We start from the raw sequence: 14,675 nt of genomic DNA on the forward strand, positions 1-14,675 counted from the left end.
AATACTAGCTTTAGCCCGCGGCTTCGCCCGCGTTAATTTTCTCTGGATGAAAGATGCCCTATGTCCTTCTCCATAGTTCAATCTACATGTATACAAAATTTGATGAAGATTGGTTGAGTAGATAGAGCGTGAAGAGGTAACAAATTTACTTTCGCATTTATAATATTAGTTAGGATAGTTAGGATATATACCAAAAGCAATTATGCATGCACCAATTTCTTTTTAAAGTTTTTTTTTTATCTATATCGATATCGTACCCACCTAAAGCAAGTAATTACTAAGCTAAATAAAAGTTAGTTTCAAACATTGTGAAATCAAGCTGGCCAGCTTGAGTTTTATACTCATAGTGTTTTGTGGCTGAAACCCTTTTAGGAAAATATTACGGCTAAATGTGATTTTAATGTGGAAGTTGAAATATGGTGACCCTTTCCTATTTTAGGCGTTAATAAGTTGGGTGGGATCAGATTCGCTTTGTGCCTCGTACGTAATGTGTCAAGAACTGACGAAAGTCAACCTATATTTCAGTACTACATAGGTATACATACATACACGTACTTATACTTACATCTAGATATAGATATTTATGAAATATCACAGCTCTAGCATACATATAGTTTGAAGTGTGAAGGAGGACATAGGGTACTTTTCGTCCCGGAAAAGTACCAACGGTTCCCGTGGGAAAATTACGCGGGCGCAGCCGCGGGAAAAAGCTAGTATTCCTATATAATCTCTGTATTGTGAAATAAATAAAGGGTTTTGCAAGGTAATACATATATTTATTTCACTTAACTAAGTTATAATTTTGATATTCGTTCAAATATTAACAATAAATAGTATACAAACATTTAAGTTGAAGAAAAATATAACCAAGAAATGAAATATAATTTGTTATTTTCAGTTTTTAATACAAATAATAAAATATATATAAAATTCATCTTATCTTAAGAAAATACAGCAAAACAGTAATCATTTCTAAAAAAAATTAAGTATTATCTACTTACAAGGTGTAGTCGCTTCGGCAATCGGAAACCGATTGTCCACTTGCGGCAACTGCCGCCCCATCCAAAAAGGAGGGAGGAGGGGCGTATGTCACTCAGATCACGTGTTTCAATAACACACTATTTAAGTAAAAAAAACTTAAAACTATTATTTAGGTAAATTCGGAATCATATTTTATAAATACAAAATCGAATTAATATTTACTGTAAGTATATCAACGTCACTGTTAATTCGTTGAGAAAACGAATTATTAACAAACATAGGTAATGATAATTATGACAAATTTGCGATATCTAATAATCTAAAAATTTATATAAAATCTGGAAATTAATATAAAAATATAACTATATATATTTATGTAAACATACAATTGCTTACAGTATCCAAACACTCCCTATTTCCCCAGATGAAGTCACCTACCCAACGACGTCGGAGTGGTTCGACGGCAACTGCTCGTGGGTGGACGCCGTGTCCTGGGGCTGCAACGGCACCGTCGGCGGTAACTCCACCTCCAGTGACGTCACGTCGCTCGTCCTCATGGCGGTCACGTCGGTCGTCTTGGCGCTCATCATCTTGGCTACCATCGTCGGTGAGTTCCAATTTTAAATAAATAATAAAGACAGGCTGGATTTTAGAGTGAAATTCGAATAGAAGCTCCAGTGACGAAACGTCGCTTGTTCTCGTGGCGGTCACGTCGGTCGTCTTGGCTACCATCGTCGTATATGAGTTCTACATTATTTTGAATAAAGAACAAAAACAGCCAGGACTTAACTGATAAAAATTCAGGTTTCTTCAAACCATATTTATAAGAAAATCTAATAAAATCTCCAGTAACGTCACGTCGGTCATTTTGGCGCATCATATTGGCTATCATGGCCAGTAAGTTTCAATTTAGAATCACAATTTTATTTACAACAAATGTACAAACAAAAATAGTTAGTATTTTAGAAATATATTGTAATATTAATTCGAAAAGAAACTCATGGCTGCTAATGGGCTACCTTTGTTGATGATTTTAAAATAATCAAATCTAAATGACCAAATTTTAATTATTCCACACCGAATAATAACTATTAAGTTTCCAGATAGCCATAACACGTAGAGTTTACTACCGTTCTCGCAGTTTTACTGCACTGTGTAATCTGGGTCGTGTAGCGATTGAGACCGCGGTCCCAGTCACCAAACAACTTTTTGGAAACTGTCAGTCAATACCGGGTTTTATTTAAACACATGATGAAGACACATTATATATTACACTTATACACATAGAGTATTCTTTTTTAATAGCTTGTAGTATCCCGCTGTTGGGAAAAGGTAGTTACCCTTTACTTCGCAATTTATCCCTGTCAGGTGAGTAACTCGCAATATTCCAAAAAAATAAAAATCGCACCGCACTGCAATCCCCATAAACTTAGACACTCTGACGCTCGGGCGACTGGGACCACGGTCTGAATAACTAACGATCCCAATCGACTAACGATTCTGCAAAACCAGCATTTGCGTTAAAGTCACGACTCACGCATCTCGTTCGTCATAAGCGCAGTAACTATTTAGGTTTATTACTACCGTGCCATAAAATATTGAGCATATAGAACAATTGCCACTATCACTGCTAAAGTCTCTGCTACTATTATTTGCGAGAATAAAGGTGATGGACAGGAGTAGGACTCGAACCTGGGACCTTTATATCACAGCCGGTAGCAAGGTGGCAGAGACTTTCCGTGTGAAAATTTCAAGTGTCTATCTGTATAGACAGTTGAAATTTTCACAAAATGTGTGCTCCTAGTCTTTCTTTAGTTGGAGTTCCCATTTATAACGGATCAAAGTTATTATTTGCATGGAGCTATTAAACACTGCAGCCTGTCTTTTGTGCGGTCTATTCATTCGACGTTCCGGTAATAACAGGCGAACGCAGACCAGCATAGAGTTCAAATACAATACAATAACCCATTTGAATGGGCAAATTTATTTGTTTAAAACTTTATTTAGCGAATAAAGTATGGCACGAAAGGCGTACTCGTTGCAAGCATTATCTACCAGTGAACGACGTACTTCTGTGTACCTATTAAAATTATTTGTAATTACTCTGCATGGATTTGTATGTTGAGTTAATAAAAATGAAGAATTTGTAATAAATTCTTGTAGTTTGTTGTGCTGTGTATCGTAAATGCATACTAATGAAATATTTTAATACAGCTGTGTTTAATGATGAGTGAAAATGTGCTTATCTTAACTAATATTATAAATGCGAAAGTAAGTTTGTTTGTTACCTTTTCACGCTCTATCTACTCAAGCTATCTTCCTAAAATTTTACATACATATAGTTTGAAGTATGGAGAAGGATATAGGGTACCTTTCACCCCTGAAAATTAACGTGAGCGAAGCCACGGGCAACAGTTATTTGAAATATAAATTTATTGCGTTCTATGTACGGTGTACAATCAACAGACTGTATTTAAGACAGGATCAAAAAGTGAAAAGTAATTTACAAGCCATATTTAGAATATGACGGTGAACGAAAGTGGAAGGAAGGAAAATATATGCTTCATGTTTTGTCATTCACAACAATCACTATATGCATTTACCGAATGTGTCGTTGCTAATATTTAGTGTCAAGTTTTATTCACATCAGACTTCAGTTACTAAACAACAATAACGGACTTGTGAATTGTGAATCCAAGTTTAGGATCTACTTCATAGTCTTATTTCGCATGACTTAGGGTCATGGTTATTACGTGGAATGAAACACACACAACAACTTTCTTGGCATTATTAATGGAGTGGTTTGCCATTGCCTTCTCCATTTCACACTAGTTAATAAGAATCAACCAGTTTGCAGGTTTCCTCACGATGTTTTCCTTCAGGAAGTAAGTGGTGGTCGATGAAAACTACTAAATATGAGTCAGATTGGTATACATACACATGTGGCACGAGTAGGATTCGAACTTGGGACCTTTCGATCCACAGCGGCGGGCGTCTTTAACCATTACACCACGCCCGCTTCAAGTTTAGGATACAATATCATAATATAACCTCAGTCTAATCGGAATTGCACCAACCACTGGTTTTCTGGCACATGACAGCTCAGCAATAGGAAACTAATTTACTTAGCACTGTAGCACTTCGAATTCACATCGAGCACAAACGACATAACGTTACTGTACTGTTATGGGCAACGATTGCCGACGACTGTACAAACAATAACATTGATCCGACACTGTGAGGACTGAGGGTCTTTCGTAAAACATCGTGATTCGCTTATTTGGCTTTCACAAAATCTAATTCCAACTTACACAATTCTTTTTGAATGTACACTAAATCCCAGGTATAATTTCATAGAATTTCAATAAGTGGGCCCTCAGACCACACGCACATCATTACAGACAATAAATCAATAACAAGAAGGTGAAATAAGCGGTGAATTACATGTATACATTTTCAAATATCTGATTTCAAATGTACAATAATTATTTCAAAACCTACCCTTGTATATAACAGTATTTCGTGCTAAACCAGTTAACAGAATCTTTGACGACCTCGAACAAAACTTGGACGACCTCGGCGCAGTGGTAAAGTTCTTGCCCCTGAACCTTGAGGTGCCGGGTTCGATCCCCGGTCGGGTCATGATGGAAAATGATCATTTTCTGATTAGCCCGGGTCTTGGATTTTTATCTATATATGTATTTGTTATAAAATATAGTATCGTTGAGTTAGTATCCCACAATACAAGCCTCGAACTTACTTTGGGGCTAGCTCAATCTGTGTGAATTGTCCTAATATATTTATATTATTTATTTATATGTGAAATTCAACTTGCATTTCAGGCGCCATATATATATATATATATATATATATATATATATATATATATTTATTTATTTATTTATTTAATCTTCCGTCGTGGCGTGTCACCACATTCTCAAAAATATTTTGATCATGTTAAATTACAGTACAGTCGTGATATTAGAACTTTTATATATTACACTTTTTACTAGATTATGAAAATTATCATTTAATTATCGTCGAAGATTTTTTCTTTCGCCTATATTATTTTTAGCAGTATGTTCAAGTAAATGGAAGAAAACTATACGCGTCAAGATTTAGCGGGATCAGTCTAGTGAATATTCATTTTGAGCTAAAGAATAGTTACTTCGCAATACGTAAACCTAGGATTCTGTGTAGGTTGACTTGCAGCCGTCTGTACAGCCTACTGCAAGCTTCTTGAATGAAATTGAGCGGAATTCTAATCAAGCTCGTACTCGATCTGAATATTTATTGAGTAGTAACTTCTCTTTGTTTCCATGGGCTCTTACTACTTGTGTTTCGAACTGAGACTCATGGAATGAAATACACAATGACTCTATCTCATCTTTGCGAGTTCACTGTTCCTGGACTGTGAGGCCACAGATCCCGAAGGCAGCGTGAAAAATAAAACTTGAAATTTTGAAGAGTTAGTTGTGATTTAACAACTGGCCGTATGCCCAACGTCAACCCTCCATGGCAATAATATTGTTGCCCATCAATTGCCAAGGCTGTGTGTCTGTTACTCGCCTCGTGGATATCATCGAGGAGATACGGAATTCTAGGACGCAATCACACAGCACATAAAAACGCTCTTGGTGCCAAAAAATATAAAATTATATGGAAAAAATCATGTACCCAAGTTTTATGATGTTTGAATGCGAATTCCCTGACATATATTTCCACTAATCCTTTAGATATCTATGCTTAGTAGTATCAAAACACCATTCTTTTCTAATCAAACTTACATTTCGTAGCACTGGCCGGCATCCAAATCGTTATTTTCCTGTGTAACACAGGCTATATACACTATCGCCGAACTCGGACAGACACCGACGTGAATGCGTAGTTTGTATGAGAGATTTTATTTACCGCAATTAAAATGCAGCAGTGTACACCGAAACTGCCGTGTAAATTCGGCGAATTTGAAGCCGGCAGAACACACGGAATCCGGTTTGATGATACTCCGTTATGTATCTTATTAACTTGTACCCACATATAAATCCAATAAAGTTAATTGCAAATTCGGCGTTATTCCAAACATATAAAGGCCAACAGATTAATAGTTCATTCGCTAAAAGAGAAATATGTTATACTAGCTGCGAATTTCGGGACAAAAAGTATTCTATGTATAATTCCAGTTTCTAATCGTGTATAAAATTTCATAACAATCCTTAGAGTAGATTTTGCGTGAAATAGTATCAAACATACATACACACATACATCCTCACAAACTTTCACATTAATAATATTAATAGAATAGGATTGAGCGATCTGGATATAATGTGCTGTATATACACGATCAGATATCAAATATTCATGTTAAATTGAATAAATATAAAATATTAATGTGAATCTCTTAATTTATCTTAGATATATATATATATTTTAAACTACATTATGAAAATCAATACCATATACACAGATATATTTTATCCAAAGCTACTATCAAGCTAAATAATATTTACAAAAAACAATTACTTATAAATGAGTAAACATTTGTTTATCGTTTCGAGCACTGCGGCCTCGATGTCATTATAATTTTTCAAATTTTATCATAGACAAGAATTACTTTTTACTATCTGACATTTAAAAATAATTGATATGTGACACTTGGGTAATTTAATTTATGGTCTGTGGCGATGTTAATTCAATAAATTATTACTGTCTTTGCAAATAGTATCTACGGCTATAGATACTTATTGGACTTTATTTTTATTACGAGTATTATAATACGATTTTTATTTAATCGCTAACATATGTACTACTCTAGACAGCTATCTAGAATAGTATGTTAGCGACTCCACGGCAGTATCACAAACAAATAGTCGCAAACGACACGGCAGCCATCCAATTAGCATGTGTGGCTTGGTTCGGCTTGGAGCGGGATTGGCTTGTGAGGCACAAATTAAAAGGAGCTTGCTGCAAATTCAGTCTCCAAATTAGGTTAAACAGTTTAATAGCATGTATTTAGATAGATACTCGGAGTTGCGACCCGGGGCTACGCTCCCGTGGGAATTTCGGGATTTAAATTAAAATTCAAATCATTTAGTCAGAATCAGGCCTTCACAGGCAATTTTTCGCGTCGATTTTTATATTGAATAGTAATTTCGCACAATCTACAAACTACTGGCATTTCGGAACGACCACTGCTGAGAAGAAATTCCGAATGATACTCATTTGATATCGCTGCAGCCAAACGGCTGAACCGATTTTGATTTTATTTATTTTACCTGAAAGAGAATTTAATCAAGTGTATTTTTAGGAATTTAATCAAGTGTATATTGGAAAATGTGCGTTCAGCCGTTTAAAAATAGTCAGCTCTTTTCTTGAAGATGAAATGATGTCAACAACTTCAGCTTCTAATATTCTTAATTTAGTTTTTATTATTTTCTGTTATTTTTTTGTACTATATTTTGCATGATATAAAAACATAAACTCACTTGAAGCGAGCGAGATCTACAAAACCAACTTGGGCAAAAATACATTTAATGTATGTATGTTTGTAACGCGATAACTTTCGAACCGTTGGTCTGATTTTGATAAAATTTAATAGGTATGTAGGATCTGTCAATAGAATTTTTAAGTACGTAGAGCATCAAAATCGGTTAAGTAGTTTTTGAAATATTCTCAGTTTTGTAAAAACTCATCAAAAATTTATTGTATGCTCGCGAGGTCTTAGTTCGCGGCGAACATTTACATTCATTTTAAAACAAAACTGTAAAAAAAACAATAATAATAACAATTGAATTTCACCAGAAACGCCTCACTCGACCCACTGAACAAACACTCTCAACTCGGTTTGAGCTACGAGACGGATTGACACTGTGGTTATCGATTCGACTCGAGTTAAGATGTTAGTCGATTCGTGAACTTTATCGAACTGAAGTGTCTATTGATTCAGACAGAGTGCACTTTAATGCACGTGTGGAACGAAATGTTTTAAATTGAAAAAGAAAAAACTGGACGTATTGCTCGATAAAGTAAACTGTTTTAGGGGAAGAGATGACTTCTTCTCTCTTATTTTCCTGCAATCTCTCTCTCTCTGTCATCTCGGTTTCTTCTTCAGCAATAAAATGTTGGAAGATTTACCACTTTATCTTCTCCAGCACAAAACGGAGCCCTTATAGATTCCTCATGTGTCTGTCTGTCTGTCCGTCCGTCCGTATGTCACAGCCACTTTTTTCCGAAACTATAAGAACTTTACTGATGAAATTTGGTAAGTAGATGTACTGTAAACTGCATTAAGATTTTACACAAAAATAGAAAAAAAAAATATTGGGGTTCCCCATACTTAGAACAGAAACTAAAAAAAAAATTATCAAACCCGTACGTGTTATACATGGATAGGTCTTAAAAAAATATATAGAGGTTTCTGTAACTTCTAAAATAAGAGAAGGATAAAACTCAAAAAATATTAGATGTGCGTTACAACGTAAACTTCCATCGAAAATTGGTTTGAACGAGATATAGTAGCTAGTTTTTTTATACGTCATAAATCGTAACCGCAATCCCTTAACCGTAACCGGAACCCTTCTTGAACGAGTCCGACTCGCTCTTGGCCGCTTTCTTATATCTTTATCAGACCATTGTCACGCATTTTTGGCGATATCAAGTCGGCACTTCTTAAAATCTCTTTGCGATATGTGGAAATAATTTTATGAAATGGGACGGATGTGTGTAGCAGTAAGGCGGGTAAATGTGCGGCTTATTACCAAGATTCTTGTCACTACGCGCGATAGGTAGTCGTAAAAGTCGTGTCAGATGCCTTTAGGCGACTAGAAAAAATTGACATCAGTGTTGGCAACATCACAACTAGATGGAAAAGAGTTCGATAATATAATAATATCATATGACTAAAATAAATATCTGCAAATCTTGAGAGTACGGTTAAAAATAAAACTGGCTTTCCACTATACCTACTTCAGGCACCGTACTTCCATAAAGGTTCTCTTCCACGCGGCTTCTCAATAGTGACATCACAAAAGGCGTTTGAAGTCTTCGTTTTCTAATAATTTCCGAGTTGCCTACAATGGAACTAATAACGATGTAAGATTTTATAACTGAGGCGCTAGCACGAACATTTCCGAGCGGGTTATCGCGTCGACAACATCGTTTAAATCGAAAACGAATAGTTTATTGCACGTACGATAAAAGATATTATGTAATTTTATCGACGGCTAAGTTATGTTTTCGCTAAAACTCTTACTATTCGCACTATATTAGGCATTTATTCCATTATGAAGTTCGCTTTATTGCCATTAATTTGGAATTGGCTACGATTTTAGAACCGGCCGCCCACCTGACGTTAACCCTCTTTGGGAATGCTATCGTTGCCTATGAGCTGTTAATGCTTGTGTCCTTTAGTCGACTCGTACGACTTCCACGGGAGGACATGGAGTGGTCCTGTTCTAGGGCGGAACCACACGCCGCAATATTTGTTGAAAAACTTACCTGTGTACCTAACTAAAATGATATAATCATAGTGTATATAATATATAGTATGTATATATAATTTATAGGAACTATGGCGGGCTTCCGTACAATGAGCTCTTTAATCCAATCTAGTAAATCCACATCCACAGTTAGTCAACAGCACATAAACCTACCTAAAACCATTGCAAATTGCCCCTATTACCGTTGCATAGAGTTTAACAAGCAATTAAATGTTCAACTAGATTGAATTCTTCGAAGGTCACGCGCACTTCCCAGCGTTGATTTATTGGCGATGATCATTATTAGTTTATTATTAAGCTATTTACCCGCCACTTCGTCAGCGTATATGGTTATTTCTGACAGCAAAATTATATTTTTATGATTAATGTGTTTACGGATTCCGCATTACCAATTTTTCGAGCCAATATTTCTATGTGATAGCCAATTAAGTCGTCCTCAGTCGTCTTTAACACGATTTTCATACAAACTTGCACCCCAATTGTAGATTCAAATTCATATAATTTATTCAGAAATTAAACCTTCACAAGCACTTTTTCACATCAATTTTTTGTCAAGTTTTGTAGTAATTTGGAAAGAGAGGAGGGCCATTTTTGCCCAACGGTGGGATGCAATAGGTTGATAATATTTTTTCATCGACCCACACTTTTTTTTCGGTGAAAGAAAACATCGTAAGGAAACCTTAACTCTATTAACCTATCAGATCAGCTGTGTGAAGCATAGAGAAGGTTGTTAACCAATTTTTAAAATGGCCAAGAAAGTTATTCCACGTGTTTTATTAAAGTGATCGTAAGTTTGATGAATTAACTACTCAATAATTAGTTAATTTCCACGCCATTTTTAAATATTATGTATTCTTTAAATTGTTATAGTCTTTTCAGCTTCTAAATAGGAAAGAAAGAACTGAAATAAACACTTTTGTGATTTTATGTTCGACATTAGAAGAGAGGTAATGAATGGAAAGTATACTATTGAAATAAAGTGAATAAAATATTAGGTAGATTTTTTTCCAATTGTACAGTTGTAAACGCGTAACGTTTAACTAACGTTAAGTTTTTACATTACAAATTTTAACATACATAAATAAAATGGAGTTATTCAGTTAATTTTACACACGTGTAACCTTCTGGTCGGGATTAAGGCTTTACATAAATTTCCCGCGTATTTTGACGTTCACTCTATCGAACTAATCTATGAAAACCCATAGATAAAGGTACGGTAGACATATTTACGGACGAATACACAAGTGATACTCAACCAGTAACTATATTTTGTAAAATAACTAGGTACCAAACATGAGTATTATATTTCTGGCCTTCGACACGTCACAGCCGAGCTATAAGTTTGAAAACACGCGTAGAAATAAATCTTAAAGATATAAAAAGCGAAAGACAACCTCACTTTATTATCTGCGTGTAACACATTTAATAATCGCTATCACTATATAGTATAAAATAAAGTCGCTTTCTGTCTGTCTATCTGTCCCTACGCTTACATCGGTATCGCATACGGTAAAAATGTTTAAAAGTCAAAATTGACTGGTGAAATTTAAACCTTAACCTTATTAATACCTTAGAAAATTCGATGATTCTTTTCAACATCAAAATAAGACTGAAGTTGTTTGCAAGATCTTTGAAAGTGAGATTCAAAGTCGTAATATCAGTCGAAATCAGACTTTCACAAGTTTCTCAGAGTTTTAAAAGTATTTAAAGGATTAATTTGCTTGCCCTCTTTTGTAATTATTCTTAGAGTGGGTTGCACCGTCAACTTTGACGTACGCATAAAAAGTAGGTGCGCCGCCATTTTGTCTAAACGTCAGCGGTGCGCCGTTTAAAATCAACGTCAAATTTGAAAAAAATGCACTCACCGTTATTATTATAAAATGCCATTTTGTGAAGAAAAAATAGTATTCATGAGATTAGAACAAACCGTACAGATATTTTATTTATTTTAGACGGTTTCCGTATGTGTGCCTATACTTTTGTCGTCTATCGTAAGTACCACTGTAATCAAATATTTCCACTTATATTCTCAGCTATTTCAAAATACTTGACTTGTGACTTGTATAACAAATCCATTTAAATATATGCTTGAGTATTTTCAAAAAACATTTAGTTTGTTCCTTTGAGAAAACTATATAAAATGGGAAGTAGGAAGGCATTGTACTGATAAAACCAAAACACATATTTTGTTTTATAAAAGGATTATAGTATATTGCACTGTTACGAATTCTTAAAGGGTAATGGTTTCACTGAACTTAACAACTTAAAATTAACTTAGGTGCATCATCGTTTTTTATAAATTCGCGCTCTTTTTTAATCTTACTTTTTTTTTTGCACTCTTACTGGCCAGTCTTACTGGCCAGTCTTACTGGCCAGTCTTACTGGCCAGTCTTACTGGCCAGTCTGGCTGGCGTACATTTACTTTTTTTAAAGACTTGCACTAACAATCATAATTTCTTTCTTGTAACGGTGGGGTATGTTGATTAGTTAAGTGTACCTACTACTCTCTAATGAAAATACTGTACGTCGGCGTAAGACGAAAGAGATGAATTATTAAGGTAATTGTTATTCGGAATTTGTCCCGTTGTGTTAGTAGTTACTATATTGACTAATACCATTAATAGTACTGTAGAAGCGGTGGTGGTGTAATGATTAAGACGCCTGTGGATCGAAAAGTCCCAGGTTCGAATCCTCTACTCGTGCCACATGAGTTTGTATACTAATCTGACTCATGTATAGTAGTTTTCATCATTCACCACTTGCTTCCGGTGAAGGAAAACATCGTGAGGAAACCTGCACACTGGTTGATTCTTATTAACTTGTGTGTGAAATGGAGAAGGCAATGGCAAACCACTCCATTAATAATGCCAAGAAAGTTGTTGTGTGTGTTTCATTCCACCTGACGTAACAACCACGACCCTCAGCCACGCGGAATACGACTATGAAGAAGAATTAATAGTACTATGGACACCACCCATGGTCAGTTATACCATTACCAAAACAATGAATGGTAGCTGTGTTTGATTCCCTTAAGCCGTTTTTGTAACTAAACTATTTTCATAACTTTTATAATATAAGCTGCCAAAATTATCCTAATCCTAATGTTAACTTGTCCTAACTTCCTAACTAATATTATAATTGCGAAAGTAAGTTTGCTTGTTTGTTTATTACCTCTTCACACTCTATCTACTCAACAAATCTTGAAATTTTACATTGGTACATGTAATTTGAAATATGGAGAAGGACATAGAGTACCTTTCAGCCTGGAAAATTAACGCGGGCGAAGCCGCGGGAAAAAGCTAGTTGTATTCAATATAAATGTTTAATTAATTTTTGTGATAAATATTTTTCAAAATTGACTTTTTTTTTAGTTTTAGACGCCACCCATTTATATTTTGACTACTACCGAACCTTTGATTTCAAGTGCTTACTCTCTCTCTCTCTCTCTCTCAAAGTTTTGAAAGGAATAAAAATAAATCTTAAATATAAACGAAAAACTTCTGAGGGTCCAAACCCAACGGTCGAGGGTTGTTAAAGACTATCCTAAAACTTTTTAAATAGTCGATAAAAGGAGAGCTCAATCGCCAAGTTTTATTCAGTTATTTTTAATTAACGACTTTAGTATTAGGGTGAGTTGCACCAACTTTGACGTTGACTTCAATCTGCGCGCCGCCATTCGCGCCACCGCGCGTCGTTTAGACAAAATGGCGATCTTTGCGTTTTTCTGCTCAGTTTAAAGTTTATGTCAAAGTTGAATGGTGCAACCCAGTCTTAGTAACTTTTATCAGTGAATCCAATTAATGAGATCAGTGAACTTGAGTTAAGACGCTGTGCTGTGCAAAACATCGTGACACCAGTTGAAGTCAATCACGGTATAATAACAACATTGGTAAATTTCGTTTTTTCCTATAAATATTATTATATAAACAATCATATACTTTATTTTATTGCAATCAAAATATTTAGGAAATTACTATCGTGATAATTTTTTGATTTATCTTAATCAAACTTCAATAATAATTAAATTGAAGATTCCACACATGTTCTTCATGGTTGTAATTCCTCATGGCTGACTACTGAGGGTCGTGGTCATTACGTGGCATAAAACACACACGACTTTCTTGGCACTATTAATGGAGTGGTTTGCCATTTCCTTCTCCATTTCACACACAAGTTAACAATCAACCAGTGTGCAGATTTCCTCACGACGTTTGCAACCATATGTGTCAGATTGGTATACAAACCCATGTGGCAGTAGGATTCGAATCTGGGATCTTTCGATCACCACCAATTCACTTGTTTGTTCATATCTTAGGACTTATAAACGGAGTGTACCTACTGCAATTGGCTTTTAAATATATAAGTATTTTACGTAATCATATTGTAATTATATTGACAATAAAATGACTGAAGCGGTGGTGGTGTATGGTTAAGACACCCGCCTGTGGATCGAAAGGTCTCAGGTTCGTATCCTACTCGTGCCATATGAGTTTGTATACCAATCTAACTCGTTGTTTTAATAGACCCCCACTTGCTTCCGGTGAAGGAAAACATCGTGAGCAAACCTGCACATCGGTAGATAGTTTAGTTCACTAGTGTGTATGCAACTACCTGCCACTAGATGGTGGTAGGTAGTCATGAAAGTTGTGTCAGATGCCTTTAGGCTACTTGAATAAAATCTAACACCAGTGTTAGCAATAACACACTCGATATGATGATAACGACTGAAAATAAATATTAGTGATTTAAAGCACTAATATTTATTAAGTTGTGGCCGCACCACAGGCAGCCCACTGTCTATAAAATTTTCCCACACTGTGTTTTTCACTTTTTCAAAGAAAAAAAACTTCGCTGCAGTCTGAAAAACTGTTCCGCTGACAATCGAAGTGTACGTGACTGGGAAGCAAATGTCTAAAGTAAATTAGTGCTAGCAACCGCTCGCACTGAGGGCGAATGATAAAATGCTCCCAATCAGTATGGAATTGGATACGATTGCCGGCTTTTTAATATATTTGCCATAAATTATGAAAAAGAATAATGTTTGTTTAGATTTTAACATAATATAAAGGAAACTTTTATGACTGGTGTGGATTTGAACAAACTATCGACGATACAACGATTTGCAATGTTAAAGTAAAAAAACTTAGGTCGATATGAATCACTTATTGACTTCAAAAATTCCAATCAACTGCCCACTAA

The 14,675-nt window shown here is 35.3% G+C and overlaps 1 protein-coding gene across 1 annotated transcript in view; it reads left to right on the top strand.

Moving 5' to 3' along the window:
• Positions 1-14,675, top strand: part of LOC128674994 (5-hydroxytryptamine receptor) — a 75,872-nt gene that overhangs the window by 43,500 nt on the left and 17,697 nt on the right. Inside the window, exon 3 of the mRNA XM_053754040.2 lies at positions 1,406-1,588. Within this exon, the coding sequence (XP_053610015.1) occupies positions 1,406-1,588 (183 nt within the window). The remainder of the gene's footprint in view (positions 1-1,405; positions 1,589-14,675) is intronic.

Source organism: Plodia interpunctella, chromosome 13, assembly GCF_027563975.2.
Source record: "Plodia interpunctella isolate USDA-ARS_2022_Savannah chromosome 13, ilPloInte3.2, whole genome shotgun sequence".
Lineage (NCBI taxonomy): Eukaryota > Metazoa > Arthropoda > Insecta > Lepidoptera > Pyralidae > Plodia > Plodia interpunctella.